Genomic DNA, 21,176 nt, shown 5'->3' with positions numbered 1-21,176 from the left:
GCTCATTAGTTGAATGAATCGAGCAGAAAAAAGAGAAAGGGATTCTAAATTTCCTTGAAAAATCTTGCAAACTTCTGGATATGAAATTATTTTCAGATAAAAAAAAATGAAATTGAAAGTATTGTTTAATTATACGTAAATTAAAACGAAATTGTTATTGTATAAAAAAACCAAATCAGATGAGAAAATTTATAATGTTTCACATTGGGCATAAAGATAGTTTTACTTTTCTTATTCAATCATAATGTCGAACCGATAAAATCGAAAAAAAGTCTAACGTAGGTAAAAAACCTGAAAGCTTTTTGGAAATTTTATGATTTTTCAAAAGAATCCGAAACATTTTCTCCCAACTTAAAAAAGTTTCTGAAAAGAAAAACAATCCATCTTCTTGGAAACACAATACAAATCTAAGATAATTGGTCCATCATGTATTTACCTGAAAAAGTTGCTTGAAAAATTTCAGATCGACTTTGTACAGCCGTGTAAGCTGAAATAATCCTGTATGTAGGGCAAAATATAAACTGATAAAACTGTTAAAAGCACAACGAATTTGATTACCTATGATGAAAAAACCAATACTGTTGGGCCATCATAAAATTTTTCATAAGTCTTCCTTGAAACATGATTTGTTATTTTTGAAATACTTATATATCTTATAAACTTTGAAATTTGTGAATCTTAATGTAGTGCACCGTACTTTGAAAACATAAAACCGAGAATATTTATTCCGACCCGAGGATCACAAAATTTTGCTTAAAGAACATTTTTTTGCAAATTAAAAATATGGAACAGTAGTAAAAACCCGTAAGTAATTAAGATATGGAGTACAATCAGAAACACTGTATTGAAAGATTCTGATTCAAGGTAAATATTTCAGACCAATTTCAATCAAATTTTAATATCTCTGAACCATTTCAAGTATTTTAAACGAATCCCCGATCGACGATACTCCATGTTTTAAAAGATAGAATTAGTAAAGAAAAATATCCGATATTTTAAATTTTAATTATATCTCCATTTTTCGAATATTTCACTGGATTCTTCTCTTCCGTCCATTCTGCCGGTTGATCAGTGAAATAGATGTAAGAGAGAATGTTTGCCTGAATAAAACAAGAGTATTAATATTCGTAAATGTGTGTTCAGTCTAAATAGAATTTATGAAACAGTAAAGTTTTTCAAGTTTTGAGAAACGGTTTTCTGAATTAAAATGGTGAAAAATATAGTTAATTTCTTTCACTATTTCATGCTATTGTAGTCCCAAATTATTTGTGACAGGCCTCCTGGTTCCAGCTTGTTTCTCTAATCCTAGACATTCTCCAATCAGGAAATATTGACCAAAATCATAATAATTTTAGAGCGAGAGCTTTGATATCGGCCTCTAAAATAGTGAAAATGCTCTGAAACTTTTTCAGAGCGACTGTGCTCGCCTGCCACTCTACTAATGGCCTACAAAAAAATGTTCAGAGGTTTTCCTAAAATTGACATGAACGGCAATGCCACTAAACTCTCAACTTACAAAGAATGTGAAACCGGCAAGTGTCATAAAAACATGACTCCATTGTGTTTGATTTGACTCATCCGTTACAAAAAATGCAACCAAAGCTGGACCCGAAAATAGAGCAATACACTTTGTAAATTGAATTGCAGATATTACAATTGAAGAGAATTGCCTGAAAATTTGTATAAAGTTTTAGAGAACCTATGAAAAAATAATATACCTCGCATGAAGTGTTCCACATTTATAAAATCCTCCACTGCTGAAACTGGTAAAACATTCTAAAACTCCCAAACAAATCACTGCCGATAAGTTATGTTCGTGTGGAATTTGTCTGAAAATTGAAAAATAAAAATTCTTTAGAAAAAAAAAACGATTTTAATCTCACCCAAAAGCGATAAACGAGATTCCAACAAAGCCGACTGATAATGTGTTGAAAATGTGTATTTTTGACATTTCTGATATACATCTGTAAAGAAATTAGTTTAATTTGAATATAAAACTACTATAATCTGTGTTAGAACCGTCTGCGAAAGGTTCTCGTTGGCCCAGTTTACACCTGGAAGTCGAGAAAAAGAGCTTAAAATGCAAATTTCCAGACAAAAATAGACAGACATTTTATTTTTTAGAATTTACTGCCGAGAATTGACTGGATATGTATTGTCTCCATTGTCACCAAGTTTTTTGAATCAAAGTATCAAAGAATTTTCATCAATAAAAACAGTATTTCAAAAATAAACAGAATATCTATTGTTTGTATAGCGACTATAGTACATTTTCCAAAAGCGAATGTTATTTGAAAAGTTTTCGAAACAGTGAAAAATTTTTTACCGAGTTTTGTCACTCAATAGCGCACATACGAATCTGAACGGAAGATGAATTGCCAGAATGAGACCAAGATAGAATCCAATCATTTTTATCTGTAAATCAATCATAAATTTATTTTTAAAAAATATTCATAAAAACTTACGTCAAATTTCAGAACATTTCTGAAATAAATTGGAGCATAAGTTGCGATCAAAATCAATGTGGAAAGTTCTGTGAATGCACACAACCAAACTGTGATTACCACTGGACTTGTGAATATTTTTCTGTATGGTATCTGCATGCTATCCTTCATATGAGCATCCGACTTGTTCTTTTGAATCTTTCCAAGCTCTTTGGCACTGACACTTTTATGAAGACTCGGATCATTTTTATAAACCAATCCCCATGTTAAAAATACTATCAAGCAAGCTGCAGCATGTAAATAGAAACTCCATCTCCACCCCAAGTGGCTTTCACAGATCTGTAAAAATACAAAAATAAATATATTGAAATCAGCAAAATGCAAAAACGATAGGTCCCACCGAGATTTGAACTCGGGTCGCAGGATTCAGAGTCCTGAGTGCTAACCGCTACACCATGGAACCGACAAGAAACGTCGATATTAAGGGCGTACACAAGGCAAACTTTTCTCTCACACTCTCTTGTTGTCTGTGACTCACCACTCCGCTCACTCCGTTTGTGATGATTGAAGAGATGGCTGTGAAAGATGTTAGAGTTGCAATAAAAACTGCTGTCTCGTCAAGAGGCGCCCACTTTGAAATGATTATTCCAATGGCGGCAAAGTCAGCCGAATATGCAACACCCTGAAATATTAAAGTTGGTTTGGAAATTAAAAATAAATGTTTCACTGTGTTAATGAATATTTCTTGTTTTATTCAAGATGTGTTACCTATCTGTACACTTTTCAGAATAATTCCTAGAATACCTGAAGATAATCCTTACCTGTAAGAACCTTAAAGCCACCAAAAACCACATCGATTGGCTCGCCGCCCACGGAGTAAACGCAGTCGTCATTGCAGATAAAAGTCCGGCGGAGAAGAATGCAAGTCTGAAAATGCAATTTTAAAATATTAACTAAAATAAACTTGTTCGAACCTAGCCCCACATTGAACGTAAAGCATATTAATAGGGAATATACCAACGATAGTTCCAAATGAAACTGCCCATAGAATATGCTTCTTTTCTGTTGGAGTATAGTCATACATGCTTCTGATTGTCTGAAAATAATGGATCATTCCAAAAGGATGAATTTTCAATTATTCAATTGAATTCGAACTAAATTACACACGAAATTCCATTATTTTAGAAAACTTTAAAAATTTAGATTTGAAGTTTTTTCACTGTTTCACATATTTCTAAAAATAAAAATCAAAATTACTTTCAATGGTTGCTTTCTTGTGAATGATGGGATCCAGTTTGAAAAATATTTTTTCCTGTTCTTTGCTTATCCGAATATAAATACCCAGTAAGACCTTCCGGACATGTTCCATCCGGATTCATCAAATAAGAAGGTAAATATAATTTCCCCCCATCATCTCCAAGTCACGTTTCCATTATCTTTTAGTCTGACGAATGATTAACAATCATATGAGACACAAGTGATAAAGAAAAATGAAATCCTGATAATGATTTATTACGGTGATTTGAAGAAAATGAAGCATTTTTTAATGAGAACAGCTGATTGTTTAAAAAAATTCTACAACATTTATTATCGAAGATTTATGAGTTTTTAGGGATGTAACAAGACATCCAAGTTTTTGTTTCACGCTTATCGCCTGCCTACCTACCTTCAAGCCTACACGCGTATCTAATAAAAAGCTTTCCGTCATGGTTTTGATAGTTAAATGGAACAAAAATTGGCTATGTAAAGCCCTGTTCTTTATATCACATTGTTGAAACAGTAATTTTCGTTGAAATTTCAAGAATTTAAAATTGTTGCTTTTCATTAAATATTCACATTATCACGAAAGTTTAGGTTGATAAGCAATTAAAAATTTACTTTGAAAATTGACTACTTTAATAATTTATGAGAAAGTTCTTTTGTTTTCTTGAATAATATGAAATGGACAAGAAACAAAATAAAAAATAAAAATGTTGTTGTTTTTGACACATTTTTGAAACAGTGGATTATTTTCAACTTTTTCAAAACAAAAAAAATATCTGACAGCTTTTAAAGAGTACTACGCCTGCCTTGTGCCTAAAAACGTGTGCCTACAAAACTGCACAGATTTTTTTTCGTCATTTTATAGTTGAACTTTTGAAAATTTACTGAACAACAAACACGCCAATTCAGGACAAAATACAGACAGTATGCAGTAATCTAGGCACGAATGTAGGTAAGCATAAGGCAGACAACTGCGCCTTAATACCGACCAACGAATCAGGTCTATCTACAATAGAGTTAGGAATACGATTTTAAGAATTTAATGCTGTTGATTTCTAATAAGTACGATGATTAATTACAAAAACAATTAAAATATTACTAATTTAATACAATCAGTTCATAAAAACGTTTAATTACTGAAAATACTAGATGTCCCACTAATTAGGAGAACAATCTGATTAAATATGTGACGAGAACATAACAACTGTATAAAAACATTTCTTATTTACTTTTCAGATTTTTGAAACAGTAATTTTTTTTCGAAAAATTTTCAAATAAACTCACCCCATTAATAATCCTTGTTTGACTGAAATCATCCTTCATACAAATAAATGTGAAATTGATAATAATATAGTTAGCACATACGGATACAAGACACATGAAGCTGATAAATACAATGACAACTCGAAAGTAATTGCCCCATAGTCGAATCATTGTGTGAAGGAGTTATCTGTAAGGAAGAAACGATTATAAAATCAATAAAAACTTGAGAAATTCAAGAAAAAAGAAATCAAGATTATGATTACGTAATAGATTCATAAAGAATCACAGAAAACAGAGACAGGGGGCCAAAACGAAAACGCGTTTTATGTCAACGAAAGGAGGATTGACAATTGGAATTAAAATTCATTTCACCGTCTACATTTCAACAAAATTCGATGAGACAAATGATATTCGAATTAGTTAAGAGTTTTGTGTTTCTTTAAATGATCAAATAGATCATTCTTGATTTTCTTCATTCACTTTTTATCTTTTTTATTGAAGATAGAGATTGTGGAACTTTGTGTTTTTAACATGACGTACTGTTTCAATGATAAACTAGATTTTATTAAACTTTGATCGAATCTTTAAGAAATAACTAACATTGTACTAAATATATTGGAACTTTTTAAAATTTAACAACTTAGTTCTGAAGTTGTATCATACGTCTGCCATAAAATTTGTATTTTCACTATTTTTAATTCGGGAGTCCTAATTCTATCAAAAACGTTCAATAACTTAAAATTCTTAAAAACAATGAGAAACCGATGATTTTTTGAAAGACCAGCGTTTTTTTCCAAACGACCCCATCTGAAACACTAAAATTTTACTGCAAATATCAAGTCAGACCCACCACCATTCTAACAAAAATTTCAAAGATTTTAAGGACAGTGTGAAACTGAAAATATTTGAAATTGCCTTTTAATATCTTAACCAGATTAATCTGCGCCCACATTATTTTATTAAACTTTAATCGAATTGCCATGTAAAAACCTAAAACAATGAATTTCAGTACTGTTTTTCCATTTAGAAACTAATTTTAAAATCTGAGCATTCACACTGTTACTTGTAGATAAGCTAATAACTATAAATCAAAGCAGTATATAGTTAAAAATACATGTTTTATGAAATCTTTCGAACTACTTTAAAATTAAAGACGAACTCAAATTTTTTTGCAGTTTAATATTAGTTTGATATAAGAAATCAAATTTAGTAAAACATTATTGGAGGTTCTAATTCTATTAACATAATGCAAATATGTATAGTATTTAGAAACTTTTTGAGAAACCTAAAAAAATTCGAAATTTGAAAATAAAAACTCAATATTTCTGGATGCTGCAATAATTTTACAAGAGACAAATTTTAAAAACAATAGAGTAGAAATATTTTGAGCGTTATAAAAGGCGACCTGTACAAAACTTCGAAAATAAACTTTTACAGTTTCAGGCTCATCATAAGTCTGTTATGCGCATTAAAATACAATTTGTGATCAATCATCTCATTACCAATAGCTTAACAAAAATACTTACAACTATGTACATTCACCGCGTATGTAGGAAATCATCTTTCATTTACAATTTCTTTTCAAAACTAAATCTATTAAGTAAATCTAGGCAATCAGACATCAATATAAATGAAAACTGAAACAAATTTGAAAACTTTTTGAAGCGGACGAAAATTTTTCAAATCAAAATAAGAAATATGAAATGTTTTAAACATATTTCGAGTTTTAATTTTGTATTTTCGAGAAGTAATTAAACAACTCCGAACAAAAATTAGTCATTGCAAGGCCCGGAAGAAATGATGTACAAATTATGTTTATTGAAAAAAAAACGATAACAAACTACAACATTGCTACTTGTTTATTTCAAAAAAAGGCCACCATCGCTGAACAAGTTTTTTAAAAACAAACTTGGGACAGTACAAAAATTGAATTGCAACGAAATAAGTATACATTCGAAATAAGTATACATTATTTTTAGGGATGTGAAAAAAAACAAGAAAAAGAGTAAAAGTCAAAAAAAAAACAATTTGTCGCATGATCTACGTCTTTCAATGCCGATATACGATTAAAAATCGGTACAACTGAACATTTCAATGTTTAATCATCATTACGTATTGGTTTTTATTGTAATTGTACCTGACATATAACCTCCTGGTTTAATGTGGGGTCGTTTGAGAGTAGTGTAACAGTAAAGAAATAATTATCATTTTTAATCGTTACTTTATGATGATAAGTAGAAATATATGTTGAATAAGCAGTACGTGTTTCAATTGGTCTACTTGAAATAAATTAAAAACTGTGTTTTATTTGAAGAAACATCTTCTGCCAAACTTGCCTTACACCACTATCTGCTAAGTTCCGTGGCAACTTTTATTTCAATTTAAATTACTTTGGATTTGTTTTAGAAAAATAAAAATATTTTAGGAAACAAGGACTTTTTTTTTGCAAAATAGAATAATGAAGATTTTGAACATGTCAGTTTAAGAACACACACTATCATATTACCCAGGCCATGAAATGATAAAATGAATGTTGCAGAATCATTAGTAAATCTTCTTGTCGCTGACAAATCAAATCTCGAAAATTTATATTCCTGGTTCAAAACTCATTAATTAAAAGAACGATCAGTTTTCTGTTGACACAATTAAAAAGAAATAGGCAAATAGGCATTAGGTAGGCTTGAATAAAAATTGAATAATGTCTATGTAGTAGGAGGGGAGGGGATAAGTTAGAAAAAAGTGGAAAAAATTGGATAGTTTTTCACAATTTACCTTCCGTATGAATGGTTTCACGATTATTGTCATTGAATAATTATACTGTTTCATAGAACTGAAATTACGATGAACGAATATTTGCATCATTAAGTAGTTTTTTTTAATTTTAGCTGGTAAAACATAACGATTTTTTAGTTTCTAACGGGATGTAAACGAACAGCCGCAAAAAACACCACAGAAGTTCATGTGATGAAAAAAAAACAAAATTTCGGGAATTTTATTCAAACAAAACAAAAATATTTACAGTTTTCACTCTCACAAAAATTGACTTTTAAAATAAAGGCATATAAAATTGGAGTTTTTCTCAGAAGAAGAAGAGGACTATGCGAAACATCACAAATTAAAAAAAGAAACAAAAAAATCTGCGTTCCTAAATAAACCGCCAACTTTAAGTTGAAATACAATACATGTATGAGTGCAAATTTTCTCTGAAATTCAACATCATACTGAAACAGTAGAAGTTTTGAGTTGAGTTGAACTTGTTTTTAAACATTTCCTCGACTTTTCGAAAACATCACTTCTGATATCACTTTTTAACGGAAGATTATTAAAAAATAATGACGCTGAAACAGGAAATTAAATTTAAACTACTCAACAATTTTTGACAGTATAACAGATCTTTGGCGACCCCGTGGACTCTTTCAATTTACAAAAAAATATATTAGTATTAAATTTTAACAACGTCTTCGTTTTTCGAATACTTCACAGCTGCATCATCTTCCGTCCATTTGGCCGGTTTATCCGTGAAAAATATGAATGAGAGAATATTGGCCTGAATAATACTCATAAAGACGAAACAGTAAGCACACCATTTTTAGGCTAATCTGGAAAATTGTCGGCTGCAGAAAACCTTGAACTAACCACAAATGAAAATCCTGCAAGTGTCATAAAAACGTGACTCCATTGTGTTTGATTTGATTCATCCGTTACAAAAAATGCAACTAGAGCTGGTCCAGAAAATAGAGAAATACATTTTGTAAATTGAATTGCAGATATTACAATTGATGAGAATTGTCTGAAAATTTAAAGTTTCAGAGCTCACTTGAAAAAAAAAATATTTAAAACGTATACCTCGCATGAAGTGTCCCACATTTGTAAAATCCACCACTGTTAAAACTGATAAAACATTCCAAAATAGCAAGGCAAACGACTGCAGAGATATTGTGTTCCGGAGGAATTTTACTGAAAATTCCAGAGTATTTTTGCATTTAAATGAAAATGTACCCAAAAATAAGAAATGAAATTCCAACAAAACCAACAGCAAGTGTGTTGAAAATGTGAATTTTTCCCATCTCAGAAATGCATCTGAAAATATTATTTAGGAGTTTGTTGTCTGCTGGAAAAAATGTGATATTCTTTTTTTTGGTGGAAATCAGTAAATCTAGAAATTTATGTCTGAAACTGTGGAAAATCGAATATATGTATTTTGACTCCCGCCAGTTGTCAAATCTAGCAAAAGTACAGAATATAACTATAATTTTTAGTTTTTAAATTATTTAAAAACTGCAATTTGCCGGAAAACAATCGCTTGGCTATGTTCTTGAACAACAGTAGAATAGATGCAATAAAAAGAGCAAACTCTTGAAAAACTATCTGAAACATTGGAAATTTTATATTTTTTTCAAACTCACTTCGTTTTATCACTCAAAAAGGCGCATACAAATCTGAATGGGAGATGGATAGCAATCATAATTCCCAGATAAAATCCAATTATTTTGATCTTAATGAAACTGTCATAACTAACAAATTATTAAAACTCACATCAAATCCTAAAACACTTCTGAAATAAATTGGACCATACGTGGCAATGAGAATCAACGTGGAGAGTTCTGTGAATGCACATAACCAGACAGTAAGGACAACTGGACTTGTGAAAATTGCCTTGTACGGAACCTTCATTCCAACTTTTATATGAGCTTCTGACTTGTTCTTCTGAATCCATCCAAGCTCTTTGACACTGACACTTTTATGAAATGTTGGATCATCTTGATAGATGAGAACCCAGCAACAGAAGATGAGAAGACAGGTGGCTGAGTGGAAATAGAAACTCCATTGCCAACCCAAAGTGTCACAAATCTGTGAAACTTAGAAAGTGTTATTATTTACAAATAATTTAAAACTGTTTCACTGTGCCAATAAGATTATTTTGACATTGTAAAACATATTTAATGGACTGTTGATCTTTAGAAGAATATTATATTTAGCTGTCAACTCACAACACCGCTTGCTCCATTTGTTATAATCGAAGCAATTGAAGTGAAAGAAGTTAGAGTGGCAATAAAAATTGCAGTTTCATCGAGTGGTGCCCACTTTGAAATAACGATTCCAATTGCAGCAAAATCGGCTGAATATGCAACACCCTGAAACTTTATATGTACGAGTTTCCATTGAAGCAAATACTTAAATAAGAATCACAAATATGGCATATTTTATGTTAAAAAATATTTTTAGAGAACAATTCTATTTTCTCTGCAACTATACTTTTTTGGTTTTAGTTTCAAAATTCGTTGTGTTTTTTTGTTAACACCTACTTTAAAATCACATGCCAAAAGTAAAGATGGTCTTGCAAAATGTAAAAATTTTCTGCTTACTGAATTTTTGATTTTTAAACAATTAATGTATAAACGAACAAACGCAAAAACGCCAACTTTTCAAATAGGAAACATGAAACAGTAAGAAAAAAAGTCGAACAACCTGTAAAAATCTCAAAGCTACAAAAATCCACATTGACTGAGCGGCTGCCCACGGTGTCAATCCTGTAGTGACGGCGGATAACACTCCAGCCGAGAAAAATGGAATTCTGAAACGACTCAAGTTGTTCTACTTCTAAATAAGAACGTTTCAAACCTTGCACCATATTTGACGTAGAGGATATTAATGGGAAATGTTCCAACCATTGTACCAAATGCAACTGCCCATAGAATGTACTTTTTCTCAGTAGGTGTATAATCGTAAATACTTTTAAGGGTCTAAAAAATTTTTGTTTGATTTTTCGAAAATAAAGTATTTAAATTATAAATTTGCTGTTTCAAGACAGTAATTTCAAAATCTGGCATCCGTGTTAATATTATTTTTACATCAAGAGTTAAGAAAACTACTTGAAACTGACAGAAAGTTGTTAACTTCGGGTAACGAACTTAATCTTAGAGTTTTCTGAAGAAGTTTACAATATTAAGATTTTAAAATACGATAAATACTGAATGAAAAAATGTCTATTTTTCTTGTCACATTTTTGAAACAGTAATTTTTTTCAAACAATTTTCAGATTCAACTCACCCCATTAACTTCCGTTGTTTGACTCAAATCATCTTTCATGCAAATAAATGTAAAATTGATAATTATATAATTAGAGCACACGGAAACAAGACACATGAAGCTGAGAAGCACTATGATAATTCGAAAATAGTTACCCCATATCCTTATCATTTTTCTGAAACATTCTAAGTAATGTAGATCAATAGTACACAATATGGTCTCGAGAAGAAATAGTGAAGAACAAGTGTCTGGGTGGAATGAAACACGTTTTATGATATCAAATATATTATCGCAAAGGGATAAATTATTAAAGGTTGGAAAAAAACCGAGTTTGTAAATTTTATTGCTGTGAAAAAAAAGTTTAATTTTTTTTTTGCTATTTCAAAACGCAAATTTCAGAAAAAAACTTCAACAAGTTGTAAAATAGGAAATGTTCAGACATCAAATTTTATTCTTTCACATCAGGATCAATTTATGTTTAGAGAAAAAGTGCACAAATTTGGAGGAGTTGAATAATTTTATTCTTCTAATTGAAAAGTGTTTCACAACTAATGATTCCTGTTTCAAGACTTCATGGAATAAAAACTGAAACAAAAAATACAATAGTAACATTATTTTAAAATAGTTAGAATCAGGTGTCAAAGAACTTACTCCCATCATTTGGATCAATGAGATCATTAATACGAGTAATCTGTGGAAATCATTGAAACAAAAATGAAACTGCCAAGAATACATACAACAATTTAAAACGTTAAATTAACTAATATTGTAAACCTCTAGCAAAAATTAAAAAGAGTGACTTTCGACATTTTTACGTTTTCTGGTTAAATCCGTTCTTCTTATTGTTAATTAATTGAAAAATGTTTTCTTTAAGAAAATTTGGATATCCGAATGAAATTTACTGAAAATTCATCTGAAATTAATTTTTTTGCGGAAAATGTGTGAAAATTTTACAAAAGATATTTCGAATCATATAACAGTAGAAAAGGAAATAAAATGTTAAAATCAAGTAATTAATTTACGCAGGAATTCTATCCCCACTAACGATTATCCATTTATAAACATGTTATAAAACTAAAAAAATAAATGAAAAATAGGGTAGTTTCATATTTTTCCACCTCGCTTTATAATAAATAGATTAAAAATATAGTAAAAAATGTTTTAATTTATAATTACCTTTAGCAAAATTATGTAACATAACAAGAGAACTTTACGACTTCACACTAGATAGAAATCTTGAAACATTTTTTATTGAATAAAAAAGTGATTGCTAAAAACTTCAAGTGTTTATTGTGAAATTCCAATTCCAAAAAAGTTAGATAAAACAGTTACAACCGTAACAACAGTTTTTTATGAGAAAAACTGTTAGAATTAAACTTACAACTGATAGAACCTTCAGAATTCTCACAATGTCATATAATTAAACTCCCCGATATTTTGATCAGGAAGATCATAGCAATCACATGATTGATCATATTGTAAAGCCCGATGAAACAAAAACGCAAAATTCTGCAAAAAAAGTGTGTAGAAAACAAGCTGCGAGCGAAAATGAATGTTTTTGATTGTCGAACGAATTAACAAAAACAAATAGTTCATTGAGAAGGTATCATGTTTTTATGTTTATATATACACACACAGACAACCCGCAAATCTGGTCTGATTAGGAGAAAATTGAACTTTTAAAGAAGAGGAAGGAATGATTTGTTAATAAGATAAATCTTCGATTGACCCATCTTCATCAATGACGTCATTTCGACTATTAAGGATTCCTTCTGAGACTTCTGGACGATGAGTTCGGACCACGAAGTCTGATGTGCTGGAAAATTTAAGGAATATTAGAAATTTTAAAAAATCAAGAGCATTGCTATTACGCGTGACTGGCTGATTTTTAAAAATTAAATTTCCCAATAGGCCTTGCAGCGAAAAGAACGCAGTGTAAAAAAACTTTAAATCTTTAAAAATATGTTTCAAGATGTTAATGAAATGAGTTTATAGATAATTATTTGTTCGAGATTCTTTGCATCTTTACAAAAATACTGTTCTATGGAAAAGTGGAGATTTGAATGAAATTATTAAAAGTTAATAAAAATTTGTCGACAGCTATCGCTCACTGTGAACAAAAAATATTCAAATGTTTCTTGTGCAAATACCTGGAAAATAATGTTTCACATCTTTGACGTCTCGATTTGATTATACTATTAAAATTCACAAAATTTTTTAATTCAGTAATCTGATACCATCTCCATTTCTGTGCTCAATCTTTGATTATAAGAATCAAAAAATATTCGAAAAAAGTTAATATTTTTTCACTAGGTTTTTCTGTTGATTTTTTAAATAACTTCCATTTAGTCGTAGAAAGATCTGATAATCTCAAAACCATACCTGACAATTGCAAGTGGGATGAGCAATGTGACTGCACTGATAAGATACAGTAATCCCGGAAAGAATGTCAATGTATTTGGATATACATTGTTATATATTGATGTGGCAACAAGTGTGGTAATTCCTTCCAAAAGTGAAATCACGGAGAAAATTTTTCCTGAAAGTTATCGGATATTGTTTCAAGTTGTCTTTATTTGTCAGAAGTTTTAGGATGAAATAATATGGATTCCAGAAAATTGTCTGGCTTATCAGTTGAATATAGTGCCAATTAAAGAAATAAACTATGAAATAGTTAAGAAACTGTTTTCCGAAGTTGTACATTTTTTGTTAATTTTTAAATTCAATTTTTTTTTTCAAAGCAAACATTATATTTCCTCAACAAAAAAACACGAAGAACCTTTCTCCAGAGAAAAAAAAATCAGATGATGTTTCAAGTTGCTCTCTCATGTTTTGGGGTTTCTGTAAAAATAAAACTCCCGATCCTTGAAGTACTCCAGAAAAATTAAAATGTTTTTTGAATAGTAAAAGGTGTCGCCACTTCGAAAATTATTATAGAAATCTGCGGAAAAACTTAAACAGACCAACTTTTCGTCTAGTTCGAAATCATTCGCGTTATGAATTTTTGAGTCATGGAAACGTTTTCGTCTTCAATTTTAATTTTATTTAGTTTTATTTTAAATTTAAAGTTAACTTTAAATTTTCAAGAATTATCTGTAAAAACTGTAAAGACTTTTATAAGTCTCCACAATCATTTAAATTTATCAAACTCATGAAATATTGTGTTTAAAATTTCAGGTTCACCATCAATTTCTTTAAGAAATACTGATTGGAAATCAAAATACATAAGTTTAATCGAAAAATACCACAACCTTGACAACATACCTTGCTCTTGCATATCGATTAGAGATGAAATGAATGCACGGAATCCAGTTGACACAAATCGATTAAACATTACAATTACTGAAAAAAATTTAATAGATTTAAATAAAAAGTTTTCCAAAACAAATTATTTTTAGAAAATATGCACTGTTTCATAAAGTATTAGTATGCCAAATTGATTGAGCGTTTTGGGGAAAAAATTAATCAGGGAAATCAAATCCGTGTAAGCAGATTTTAGAAAATTTTGACCGCGCTACGGTTTTAAAAAAATTTTATTCCGCATATCTACCATTATTTGCTGGTAACACTTTTTGTTAACATATTAACATTGTTCCCCAAATTCTATCATTCAAAAAACAAAAACTCGGCTGAAAAAAGTTTGATTTTTCAATTAAAATGAATACATAGGTGTTTCACCGTTTCGCCGTTGAGTAAAGTTACTGTTCTCAAAGTTCTCTGAATTAAATTGTTCAACTATGGAAACAGTAATTTTTTTAACAAAAAAAAAACAAACCTGCAATAGAATAAGCCATAACTTCATTCTGCAGAAAAGCGAACATGAACAACGAGATCATTTTGAAAAATAATCCCAATGTGGCCAACATTCCATCAGACATCAACTTCATGCGTAACAATGGGTACAGGAATAAAACTGCTGCAGTTGTAATACCATAAGAAAGTCCAGAGAACCATCCATACTTCTTATCTCCCCATTGTAATTTGTAACGAAGATATGAATATTGAATATCTGAGAGACCGGAAAATACGAGCATTTCTAGTCCAAATGCGAGAAGATTGAGAATTAAAAGAAGACGGAATTGACGAGATTTTGTGATAACTCGATAGAATTCACGGATTACGGCGACCAATTGTTTTCCAGTGGTGGAGATCAAAGCTGAAAATAAAAATGATCACATATTAAATCTAAGAAAAGAATGATCATAACCAAAGACATGAAACAAGACATTTTTATTATTAGGGCTTTACTAGTTATACTTTTCCCTCGGAGCATGAAAGAAACGTATAAGAAAATTTTTGAACGTTTCTCAATAGTTTTTCAAAGTTCTTATAATTCAGCTTTTTCATGCTTCTTCTAAATATGTTTACTAAAGCAACAGGTAGTAGAACTGGAAAAAACTACTGGGACGTTTTTAAGTTTTCAAAATATCCGGAATTTGAACACTTATTTCCAACCTTTCACAACGCACCACAATTATTCAATGAGGTTATCAATTTTATTAATCTTGTGAAACAGTTTTTGTTTTCAACAGAACACTTTTCAACTTGTATAAAAAAATTACAAAAATCGGCTTCTTATACTCTTATACTCTTAGGCTTGTTAAGTTTAATTTTCAGAATGGAATTATTACTGCAAAAGCGAAAATTTGGACCCCCGGAGTCTAACACAACACCAAAAACTAAATTGAACCCCTACAAATTTCATTAGAACTTCTCTGATTTTTTTCTCGATTTTTGATGTGAGTTTGATAACATTAAAGTACAACTAAATAGTTGTAAAACTTATCAGCATTAAATTGATAGAACGTCTTTCTACAGTACACTTTCAATGAATTTTTGTTATCAATTCAATTTCGCGAGAACTCAAATCGAGAAAAAAAACATTCAACGCAATTGACGAAAAAAAAATCAGGGTCTGTTGTTGGTTCCCCTCAAGTCCGGTTTTTGTTTGTTAGAGATTGATCGAGGGATTTAACCAGAAACTTAAAAATACGAAGTTTGTCAATGCCAGGAAAAACTGAATGAGTTAACCAAAAAATAAATATTTATCTTCTCACCCTCTATATCTTGGTTTTAATTTTAAACTTACAAGTGTGCTCATCAGGTCGTACTGGTTCAAATTTAGTTTCTTTTGCTAAACCGAGAAGGTAGAGAAGAGCAAGAAGTTGAAGACCCAGAATAATAAGGAAAGTGACAGCATATCCGCATGCTCTGAAAATTATTAAATTTGACTGTTTCACAAAAAAAGTAAAAACACACACTTTCAGAATGCGACATTGGAGAGATATTTACAATATTAAATTTTTTTTTTTAATTTGATCTCATTTTTATGTGCATTTTCTAAATACTAAACTAATAGTTTTTTGAATAAAGTTATTGTATATATGTTTTCATTTTTTACTGTTTCAATGACTTCAGAAATATTGTAAGAAACGGAGCGAATCAATAAGGATATATATGATATATGAGAAAAATATGAGAAAATAAGCAGATTTTTTAGAATACAAAAAATCTCAATTGAAAGCGACGGAGTTCTCTATTTTGCGGTCACGTGGGACAAAAATCAGCCTGTGCTCTATATGACGAAAACAAAATCTAATAAATTGCAACTCACTCTCTTATAGTTCCAGATAATGCAAATCCAACGGTTCCACCCAATCCGATAGCTCCTTCGACTCCAGCAATACGGTAACTACGATAGCGAAGCATACTTGTTTTCACTCCATATGTTAAAGTAGTTGCTGTAACAGAAATAACATTTAGGTTATTATTTTCTTGAAATTATATTGTACTCACTTTCCTATAATGTAATTCTAATAGGGGATAATTTAATTCTAATAGGTTGGAGTTATAATAATACTGTTTCAAAACTCATTAAAATATAAATTTGATTTCAAACAATTATTCCGTCACTCTCCACTTCTTCGTATTTATTTTTTTTTGAAACAGTAACCACAAACTCACATATAATTGCAATGAAGCCACCACAAAGGCCAAAGAGCGCATCACTGATAAGCAGAAAATAGACCGAAGTGTGAATAAAATACGACTGAAACACGTAATTGATGGTGCCAAGAATGCATCCAATGTATGGGATGATCAGAGGAATTTTGATACTCCAGTAGTCGGTGGCTGAAATGGAGAACCCGTTGAATTTGTAGGAATGGGAATGGGAGACCGAATAGATGATGGATGTAATGTGGGGAGAATTCCGGAGAATATCTGATAGTGAGCAGGAAACGGTGAAAATTATGACGGCGCTTTTTTTTGGATTTAGTTAACTGAGAACTAGAGTTGTTGTAAGGGACATAGTTGTTTTTGTTTTCATTGTTTGCAGATTTATTGATTTTGAAGATATACTAGGGCAAGCAAACAATATTTTTTCCCCATTTCTTCTCGGAGAAACCTCCAATTTTCGCAGAAAAGAATACAAAAGTTGTTCCAAAATTGTTCCAAAAGTTGTTCCAAAAGTTGTTCCAGCATCCTGTAAACTTTGTGAAACAGAAAATAAAATTACCTGCTCCCAACAGCAACGTAGTTACCAAAGATGGGCACAAAAGAGTCAATGAGGAGATGAAGTAAAAATGATTGGCGGCTGCTTGAATATCCTTGTCATCATAATAGGCACTAACATTACGACAGAATGTTTCGTTCTGAAATAAGATAAGTTTTAAAAATTACTGTTTCTTTAAAATGATAGGTAAGGAACGATGAAATCTTTAACAGTTTCAGTCTCATAAAGTCATCAACGCTCATCATCTAACTTAATTTTAATAATCGTTAAAATAAAAATTTGAATTACTGGTTTATAATTTCCACTGCTACGGAATGAAATTAAAAAGGTATAATTATAGTTAGACAAATAATTAGTTAAAAAATTGTAATTAGGTGCAAGTTAATCTAACTCGGAAATTATTTTGAGGTTATATTAAAATAAATGTTATTAAGTTAGATTTGATTTTAAAACCTTATAAACTCAAAAAAGCGGCAATTTACCAATTTGTTAAAAAAAGGTTTCTACAGCGTGGGCGGCATTTTCAAAAAAGTTGTTTGAGACCATTTTTCAGTGAGATATGCCACAAAGATTAAAAAATATGGCGGTTGATTTCTACGGTTACATCGGGAACGCCGATTCGGCTTTTTCATTTGGTTTTCTACAATTTTTTTTTAAAAGTCAACTAATTTTAATATTTTTCACTGTAATTTTAAAATAAAATTCTTTTTGAAAAGCCCCACCTGTTGATACTTAATCAAGCATTCCTTTTCGTAGATCAAATTCTGAAACACGGGATAGTTGAGATATGAGCCGAGCATATAAAGAAACAGAGGAATCTCCATTCCCAACATTCGAAGATACCGAATCATTCTGTAAGAACATTATTTATATATTGAAAAAGAAGAAAAAAAATCAGATGACGTGAGTTTGAAGAGATTAAAAATCAAAAACTTTGGATCAGGACACTTGATTTTACTTTGTGTTATGGAACAGTGGGAAAAATTTTGTTTATGTCTCGAAAATAGAGAATAATATCCAAATGAGACCTCAGAGTGAGAGAGTTAGAGAAATCGACAAAAATGGAAAAGAGTGTGATGTGAGAAGAGACATAGACACAACTACAAAATACAACTACAACAACAAATAGGTCATCAGGTTTTTGATGTCTCCAGGACTTTAGGAAAATAAATGAACTTTTTCGGATCCCAAACATGTTTGTCAATGAAACCTTATGCAATTTGCATTTTTTGAAAACTGTAGAAATGCTGATAATTTGAAAAAGGAGCAAAGGCTGATTGATAAGCTTTTTAATAAAATGGGGCAAATTGTCTAGACGCAGACGAAAAAAGAAGAGGGAATTCACAAAAAAAGTGCAGAAAAAACAATGTAGTTGCATCTGTATATTAAACTTTTATAGGTTTTTTCTAAAACAAATTGTCTGTTGAATTAAACAACACACACATTTAGACATAAGATATTCACAGAAACAAAATTCATTTTTTTACATTAAAAAATTTAATGTTAATTTTTTACTGTTCCGTGCCAGTTTACATCGGCGCCGCTTTTAGTTCAAACTTTTTCAAAAATCTTTTTAATTAATAAAGAAAAATCATTCGTAAAAATAGGATAATTAATCTTAAATTGATTTCTTGAACATAAAAAAAACTGTTTCAGTTACACAATTTTCTAAATTCATAACGATTCAGTTGCTGCATTAGTATTTTTATTAGCCTGTCTATGTATTATTTTGCACTATATTGACACGTTTTACAATAACTATGAAAACAATTCCAACTTTTGTTATGCAATTTTGGCCAAAAACACATTTCAATCGGGTTATGAAATTCCATAAAATTTGCAATTTGCAGACTCTCTTTCTGAAATAAAATCTACTCATAACACTATGAAATTCTAGAAATTGTTGTCTACGCTCCCATATTTTTGCTTTTTGAGATTCCCGGAAGCACGCTTTTGCGTATTTTATTTTCTCTAATTAATTTTTATTTTTAGAATAACATTTTTGATTGCAATGTGTTTTCAAAATGTGGAATTATGTGTCCACAACGCCAGTTTTATACCGCGTCGGAACATACAAGTTCCTGTTTCAAATAACTCTGAAGCAGTATATATTTAAAAAATTTCTGCATGAGCATCAGAAGACTCCTTCAAGGATATAATAATCTAACCGTGATTATGAAAACAATGCATCAGAGGTGTTAAGAAAAATACAATAAAAGTTTTCATAACGATGTTCAGTCTTTTCAAATAAATGTTTTATTAGAATTCAGCATGAAGCTCTGAACTTTCCAAGAATGTAACTTGTTGACAACTTGAAACATTACAAAAATAATCTAAATTATAAATTTTCAATACAGAAAATGTTGGATATAACCAGAGAACTTTTTTCTCGAAAAAAAATTGATTGTTATTACACTTACATGCACTCAAAAATTCACTGTTTCTTAGTAAGTATTACAGTGTACAGTGAAGCTGTAAGCCTATTGAGCTACTGAGCGATGACAATTCAGAAATCACCATTAAACATATTCTGAGCAATTGTACCATTGTAACCAAGCCAAGCCAAGACAAGATATTGGAACAAGAACTGTATTAATAAATGTATTCTTTGAGTTTCTCGTTTCATCTTCTCTACATCTCTCCGCCTATTTTACACATAAAACGTTGTGGCTGACGAAACCCGCAGACTGTCGGTGCACACAGTAATACATGTTTAGTTCTTTCTTTTTCCAATTTGGTTTTAACCAGTTAACTAAGGTTAACATTAATTTCGACCATTCGAAAGATTGTGTTGAATAACAATAATTTTTGGAACAGTTTCTTCGGGGATATCCGATGAAGCAAAAACTGTATATTTTCTATTTGTGCATACGATCCTAAAAAATCTTTTCGAGGATATATTTTCAGGTTTGACAATGGAGGTGAATTGATTCCTGTTAATTACCCAAGTTTTAATGAAATAAATTGCAGTAGAGAGAAGAAAAAACTTCGAAATTTATATTCAATGATTGCTAACGAGAAAACCGAAATTAACAAGCAGAAACACAGAACATACTATAAGAACTTTATTGTTTACTTTTAGTTCACACATCCTAAGGATTGGATTTGATTGATTTTGAAATCTGAAAATTTGAAACAAATGAAAAAAAAAACAACGAGCTTTCAAAAATCATTTATTGAAAAAGATAGCTAAGGGCTCTATGGGTTGTACTCGATTGGGAGGTTCTTGCGACGAACCATACCGTCTCCTTGGAACCATTCACGGCGGAATTGCTTGGCAGCTCCATCCGGGGTGTTGGTCCACTCAACAGTGATACGGTCGTTGTTTGTATCCTCCTGTCCAAAGGCGAAAGCATCGCAGGAAACGGCAAGAAGAACTGCTTCCTTTGGGTCGAGAACTCCACATGGTGGATCAACTCCAAGTCTCTTCATATTGGTGGTCTTGATACCGTATCCAATACGGCGAGCCGACGAGTTGATCACCTTGATGTGGTAGGTGTGCTTGTCATCGTATGGGGCATTGAAGACGATCTTGGTACCCGGCTGGGTTTGGATGTCTCCTGGTGGAACGGATTGGGCCATGGCGACTTGTTGAAGGAGTTATGAGAACTCGCAGTGAAGATTATGACAAAACCTTCTCAATTTATAGCAACCTTCTTATC

General features: G+C 30.9%; 4 protein-coding genes and 56 non-coding genes across 63 annotated transcripts; 28 read left to right on the top strand and 32 right to left on the bottom strand.

The window, feature by feature from the left end:
- Positions 1-239: 239 nt before the first annotated feature.
- 21ur-4186 lies at positions 240-260 on the top strand. Its single transcript, NR_053882.1, has one exon.
- Positions 246-266, top strand: 21ur-12200. Its single transcript, NR_053881.1, has one exon.
- A 288-nt stretch (positions 267-554) lies between these two features.
- 21ur-9140 lies at positions 555-575 on the bottom strand. The gene has a single exon (NR_053880.1).
- On the bottom strand, positions 556-576 carry 21ur-14176. Its single transcript, NR_053879.1, has one exon.
- 21ur-10412 lies at positions 558-578 on the bottom strand. Its single transcript, NR_053878.1, has one exon.
- A 129-nt stretch (positions 579-707) lies between these two features.
- Positions 708-5,141, bottom strand: Y4C6B.3 (the record flags this gene model as incomplete). 3 transcript variants are annotated; one of them, NM_001306839.4, is made up of 10 exons in its annotated part: positions 708-1,100; positions 1,517-1,670; positions 1,719-1,829; positions 1,884-1,964; positions 2,327-2,415; positions 2,466-2,783; positions 2,983-3,126; positions 3,266-3,371; positions 3,419-3,540; positions 4,992-5,141. In NM_001306839.4, the coding sequence occupies 10 exons, from the start codon at positions 5,139-5,141 to the stop codon at positions 996-998; spliced, it is 1,380 nt and encodes a 459-aa protein (NP_001293768.1). The 3 variants fall into 3 exon arrangements, with proteins under 3 accessions (NP_001293768.1, NP_001368398.1, NP_001368399.1); NM_001380221.1 differs by lacking the exon at positions 4,992-5,141 and having other exon boundaries at positions 996-1,100; positions 3,419-3,528; NM_001380222.1 differs by lacking the exons at positions 2,327-2,415; positions 2,466-2,783; positions 2,983-3,126; ... (1 more) ...; positions 3,419-3,540; positions 4,992-5,141 and having other exon boundaries at positions 996-1,100; positions 1,884-1,951.
- Positions 1,098-1,118, bottom strand: 21ur-8589. Its single transcript, NR_053877.1, has one exon.
- On the bottom strand, positions 1,101-1,121 carry 21ur-10801. Its single transcript, NR_053876.1, has one exon.
- Positions 1,467-1,487, bottom strand: 21ur-4673. Its single transcript, NR_053875.1, has one exon.
- Positions 2,245-2,265, bottom strand: 21ur-2888. The gene has a single exon (NR_053874.1).
- Y4C6B.98 lies at positions 2,776-2,923 on the top strand. Its single transcript, NR_053873.1, has one exon. It is a non-coding gene; the product is annotated as an Unclassified non-coding RNA Y4C6B.98 (non-coding RNA).
- Positions 2,836-2,907, bottom strand: Y4C6B.t1. Its single transcript has one exon. It is a non-coding gene; the product is annotated as a tRNA-Gln (tRNA).
- On the top strand, positions 3,210-3,230 carry 21ur-5279. The gene has a single exon (NR_053872.1).
- Positions 3,711-3,731, top strand: 21ur-6489. Its single transcript, NR_053871.1, has one exon.
- 21ur-13202 lies at positions 3,712-3,732 on the top strand. The gene has a single exon (NR_053870.1).
- 21ur-12610 lies at positions 4,159-4,179 on the bottom strand. The gene has a single exon (NR_053869.1).
- Positions 4,887-4,907, bottom strand: 21ur-11699. The gene has a single exon (NR_053868.1).
- 21ur-8858 lies at positions 4,890-4,910 on the bottom strand. Its single transcript, NR_053867.1, has one exon.
- 21ur-6843 lies at positions 4,891-4,911 on the bottom strand. The gene has a single exon (NR_053866.1).
- A 525-nt stretch (positions 5,142-5,666) lies between the features above and the next one.
- 21ur-1272 lies at positions 5,667-5,687 on the bottom strand. Its single transcript, NR_053865.1, has one exon.
- Positions 5,688-5,801: 114 nt separating this feature from the next.
- 21ur-3622 lies at positions 5,802-5,822 on the bottom strand. The gene has a single exon (NR_053864.1).
- A 368-nt stretch (positions 5,823-6,190) lies between these two features.
- On the bottom strand, positions 6,191-6,211 carry 21ur-15457. The gene has a single exon (NR_053863.1).
- 21ur-14782 lies at positions 6,192-6,212 on the top strand. Its single transcript, NR_053862.1, has one exon.
- Positions 6,213-6,449: 237 nt separating this feature from the next.
- 21ur-10871 lies at positions 6,450-6,470 on the top strand. The gene has a single exon (NR_053861.1).
- Positions 6,471-6,549: 79 nt separating this feature from the next.
- Positions 6,550-6,570, bottom strand: 21ur-11508. Its single transcript, NR_053860.1, has one exon.
- Positions 6,571-6,591, bottom strand: 21ur-731. The gene has a single exon (NR_053859.1).
- On the bottom strand, positions 6,575-6,595 carry 21ur-10263. The gene has a single exon (NR_053858.1).
- A 682-nt stretch (positions 6,596-7,277) lies between these two features.
- Positions 7,278-7,298, top strand: 21ur-12728. Its single transcript, NR_053857.1, has one exon.
- 21ur-5302 lies at positions 7,279-7,299 on the top strand. Its single transcript, NR_053856.1, has one exon.
- Positions 7,300-7,946: 647 nt separating this feature from the next.
- On the bottom strand, positions 7,947-11,175 carry Y4C6B.4. 2 transcript variants are annotated; one of them, NM_171337.5, is made up of 10 exons: positions 11,022-11,175; positions 10,593-10,714; positions 10,440-10,545; positions 9,962-10,105; positions 9,507-9,821; positions 9,377-9,465; positions 8,970-9,050; positions 8,817-8,927; positions 8,607-8,760; positions 7,948-8,517 (listed from the first exon to the last, which is right to left on the bottom strand). In NM_171337.5, the coding sequence occupies exons 1-10, from the start codon at positions 11,169-11,171 to the stop codon at positions 8,413-8,415; spliced, it is 1,377 nt and encodes a 458-aa protein (NP_741396.1). In that variant the 5' UTR covers positions 11,172-11,175; the 3' UTR covers positions 7,948-8,412. The 2 variants fall into 2 exon arrangements, with proteins under 2 accessions (NP_001370722.1, NP_741396.1); NM_001383094.2 differs by having other exon boundaries at positions 7,947-8,760; positions 8,970-9,821; positions 9,962-10,545; positions 11,022-11,173.
- On the bottom strand, positions 8,251-8,271 carry 21ur-2158. The gene has a single exon (NR_053855.1).
- 21ur-10372 lies at positions 9,280-9,300 on the bottom strand. Its single transcript, NR_053854.1, has one exon.
- On the top strand, positions 9,910-9,930 carry 21ur-12801. Its single transcript, NR_053853.1, has one exon.
- 21ur-13094 lies at positions 9,911-9,931 on the top strand. The gene has a single exon (NR_053852.1).
- Positions 10,786-10,806, bottom strand: 21ur-8044. Its single transcript, NR_053851.1, has one exon.
- On the top strand, positions 10,814-10,834 carry 21ur-15156. Its single transcript, NR_053850.1, has one exon.
- On the top strand, positions 10,817-10,837 carry 21ur-10863. The gene has a single exon (NR_053849.1).
- A 431-nt stretch (positions 11,176-11,606) lies between the features above and the next one.
- 21ur-15497 lies at positions 11,607-11,627 on the top strand. The gene has a single exon (NR_053848.1).
- A 551-nt stretch (positions 11,628-12,178) lies between these two features.
- On the bottom strand, positions 12,179-12,199 carry 21ur-8908. The gene has a single exon (NR_053847.1).
- Positions 12,200-12,580: 381 nt separating this feature from the next.
- Positions 12,581-18,366, bottom strand: slc-46A (Solute carrier family 46 member 3). Its single transcript, NM_068380.9, has 9 exons — positions 18,237-18,366; positions 17,518-17,653; positions 16,965-17,132; positions 16,615-16,741; positions 16,090-16,211; positions 14,776-15,156; positions 14,265-14,342; positions 13,383-13,539; positions 12,581-12,816 (listed from the first exon to the last, which is right to left on the bottom strand). Exons 1-9 carry the CDS (start codon positions 18,363-18,365, stop codon positions 12,705-12,707), a joined length of 1,410 nt encoding a protein of 469 aa, NP_500781.2. The 5' UTR covers position 18,366; the 3' UTR covers positions 12,581-12,704.
- On the top strand, positions 13,008-13,028 carry 21ur-347. Its single transcript, NR_053846.1, has one exon.
- Positions 13,603-13,623, top strand: 21ur-1022. Its single transcript, NR_053845.1, has one exon.
- On the top strand, positions 13,875-13,895 carry 21ur-6122. The gene has a single exon (NR_053844.1).
- Positions 14,681-14,701, bottom strand: 21ur-8597. Its single transcript, NR_053843.1, has one exon.
- Positions 14,724-14,744, top strand: 21ur-15507. The gene has a single exon (NR_053842.1).
- On the top strand, positions 15,384-15,404 carry 21ur-13563. The gene has a single exon (NR_053841.1).
- 21ur-8085 lies at positions 15,963-15,983 on the top strand. The gene has a single exon (NR_053840.1).
- 21ur-1035 lies at positions 16,278-16,298 on the top strand. Its single transcript, NR_053839.1, has one exon.
- On the top strand, positions 16,447-16,467 carry 21ur-6961. Its single transcript, NR_053838.1, has one exon.
- Positions 16,685-16,705, bottom strand: 21ur-12959. Its single transcript, NR_053837.1, has one exon.
- Positions 16,906-16,926, top strand: 21ur-10722. The gene has a single exon (NR_053836.1).
- On the bottom strand, positions 17,177-17,197 carry 21ur-3603. The gene has a single exon (NR_053835.1).
- On the bottom strand, positions 17,438-17,458 carry 21ur-13826. Its single transcript, NR_053834.1, has one exon.
- On the top strand, positions 17,727-17,747 carry 21ur-7882. The gene has a single exon (NR_053833.1).
- Positions 17,728-17,748, top strand: 21ur-14405. Its single transcript, NR_053832.1, has one exon.
- 21ur-11490 lies at positions 17,867-17,887 on the top strand. Its single transcript, NR_053831.1, has one exon.
- Positions 18,367-19,552: 1,186 nt separating the features above from the next.
- Positions 19,553-19,573, bottom strand: 21ur-7860. The gene has a single exon (NR_053830.1).
- Positions 19,574-19,769: 196 nt separating this feature from the next.
- 21ur-8976 lies at positions 19,770-19,790 on the bottom strand. The gene has a single exon (NR_053829.1).
- A 460-nt stretch (positions 19,791-20,250) lies between these two features.
- sls-2.17 lies at positions 20,251-20,359 on the top strand. Its single transcript, NR_002671.1, has one exon. It is a non-coding gene; the product is annotated as a small nuclear RNA sls-2.17 (small nuclear RNA).
- Positions 20,360-20,712: 353 nt separating this feature from the next.
- msp-65 (Major sperm protein 19/31/40/45/50/51/53/59/61/65/81/113/142) lies at positions 20,713-21,096 on the bottom strand (the record flags this gene model as incomplete). The annotated part of the gene is made up of 1 exon (NM_068379.6): positions 20,713-21,096. One exon carries the CDS (start codon positions 21,094-21,096, stop codon positions 20,713-20,715), a length of 384 nt encoding a protein of 127 aa, NP_500780.1.
- Positions 21,097-21,176: the final 80 nt, after the last annotated feature.

Source organism: Caenorhabditis elegans, chromosome IV (assembly GCF_000002985.6).
Source record: "Caenorhabditis elegans chromosome IV".
Taxonomy (NCBI): domain Eukaryota; kingdom Metazoa; phylum Nematoda; class Chromadorea; order Rhabditida; family Rhabditidae; genus Caenorhabditis; species Caenorhabditis elegans.
Note: the sequence above shows the minus strand (reverse complement) of the source record. Positions and strands in the feature narration are given on the sequence as shown.

What these genes read in the sequence shown, in the direction of transcription:
- Y4C6B.4 (NM_171337.5), bottom strand. Translation starts at nt 11,171, where the DNA reads ATGATAAGGATATGGGGTAACTATTTTCGAATTATCATAGTGCTTCTC. An exon ending in AAACAACGGAAGTTAATGGG is followed by an intron (nt 10,715 to 11,021) that starts GTGAGTTGAATC and finishes AAAATTTTTTAG; the next exon opens with ACCCTTAAAAGTATTTACGA. An exon ending in TGTGGGACACTTCATGCGAG is followed by an intron (nt 8,761 to 8,816) that starts GTATACGTTTTA and finishes TTAAATTTTCAG; the next exon opens with ACAATTCTCATCAATTGTAA.
- slc-46A (NM_068380.9), bottom strand. Translation starts at nt 18,365, where the DNA reads ATGATTCGGTATCTTCGAATGTTGGGAATGGAGATTCCTCTGTTTCTT. An exon ending in TACGTTGCTGTTGGGAGCAG is followed by an intron (nt 17,133 to 17,517) that starts GTAATTTTATTT and finishes TCTCCATTTCAG; the next exon opens with CCACCGACTACTGGAGTATC. An exon ending in AATCGATATGCAAGAGCAAG is followed by an intron (nt 13,540 to 14,264) that starts GTATGTTGTCAA and finishes GATAACTTTCAG; the next exon opens with GAAAAATTTTCTCCGTGATT.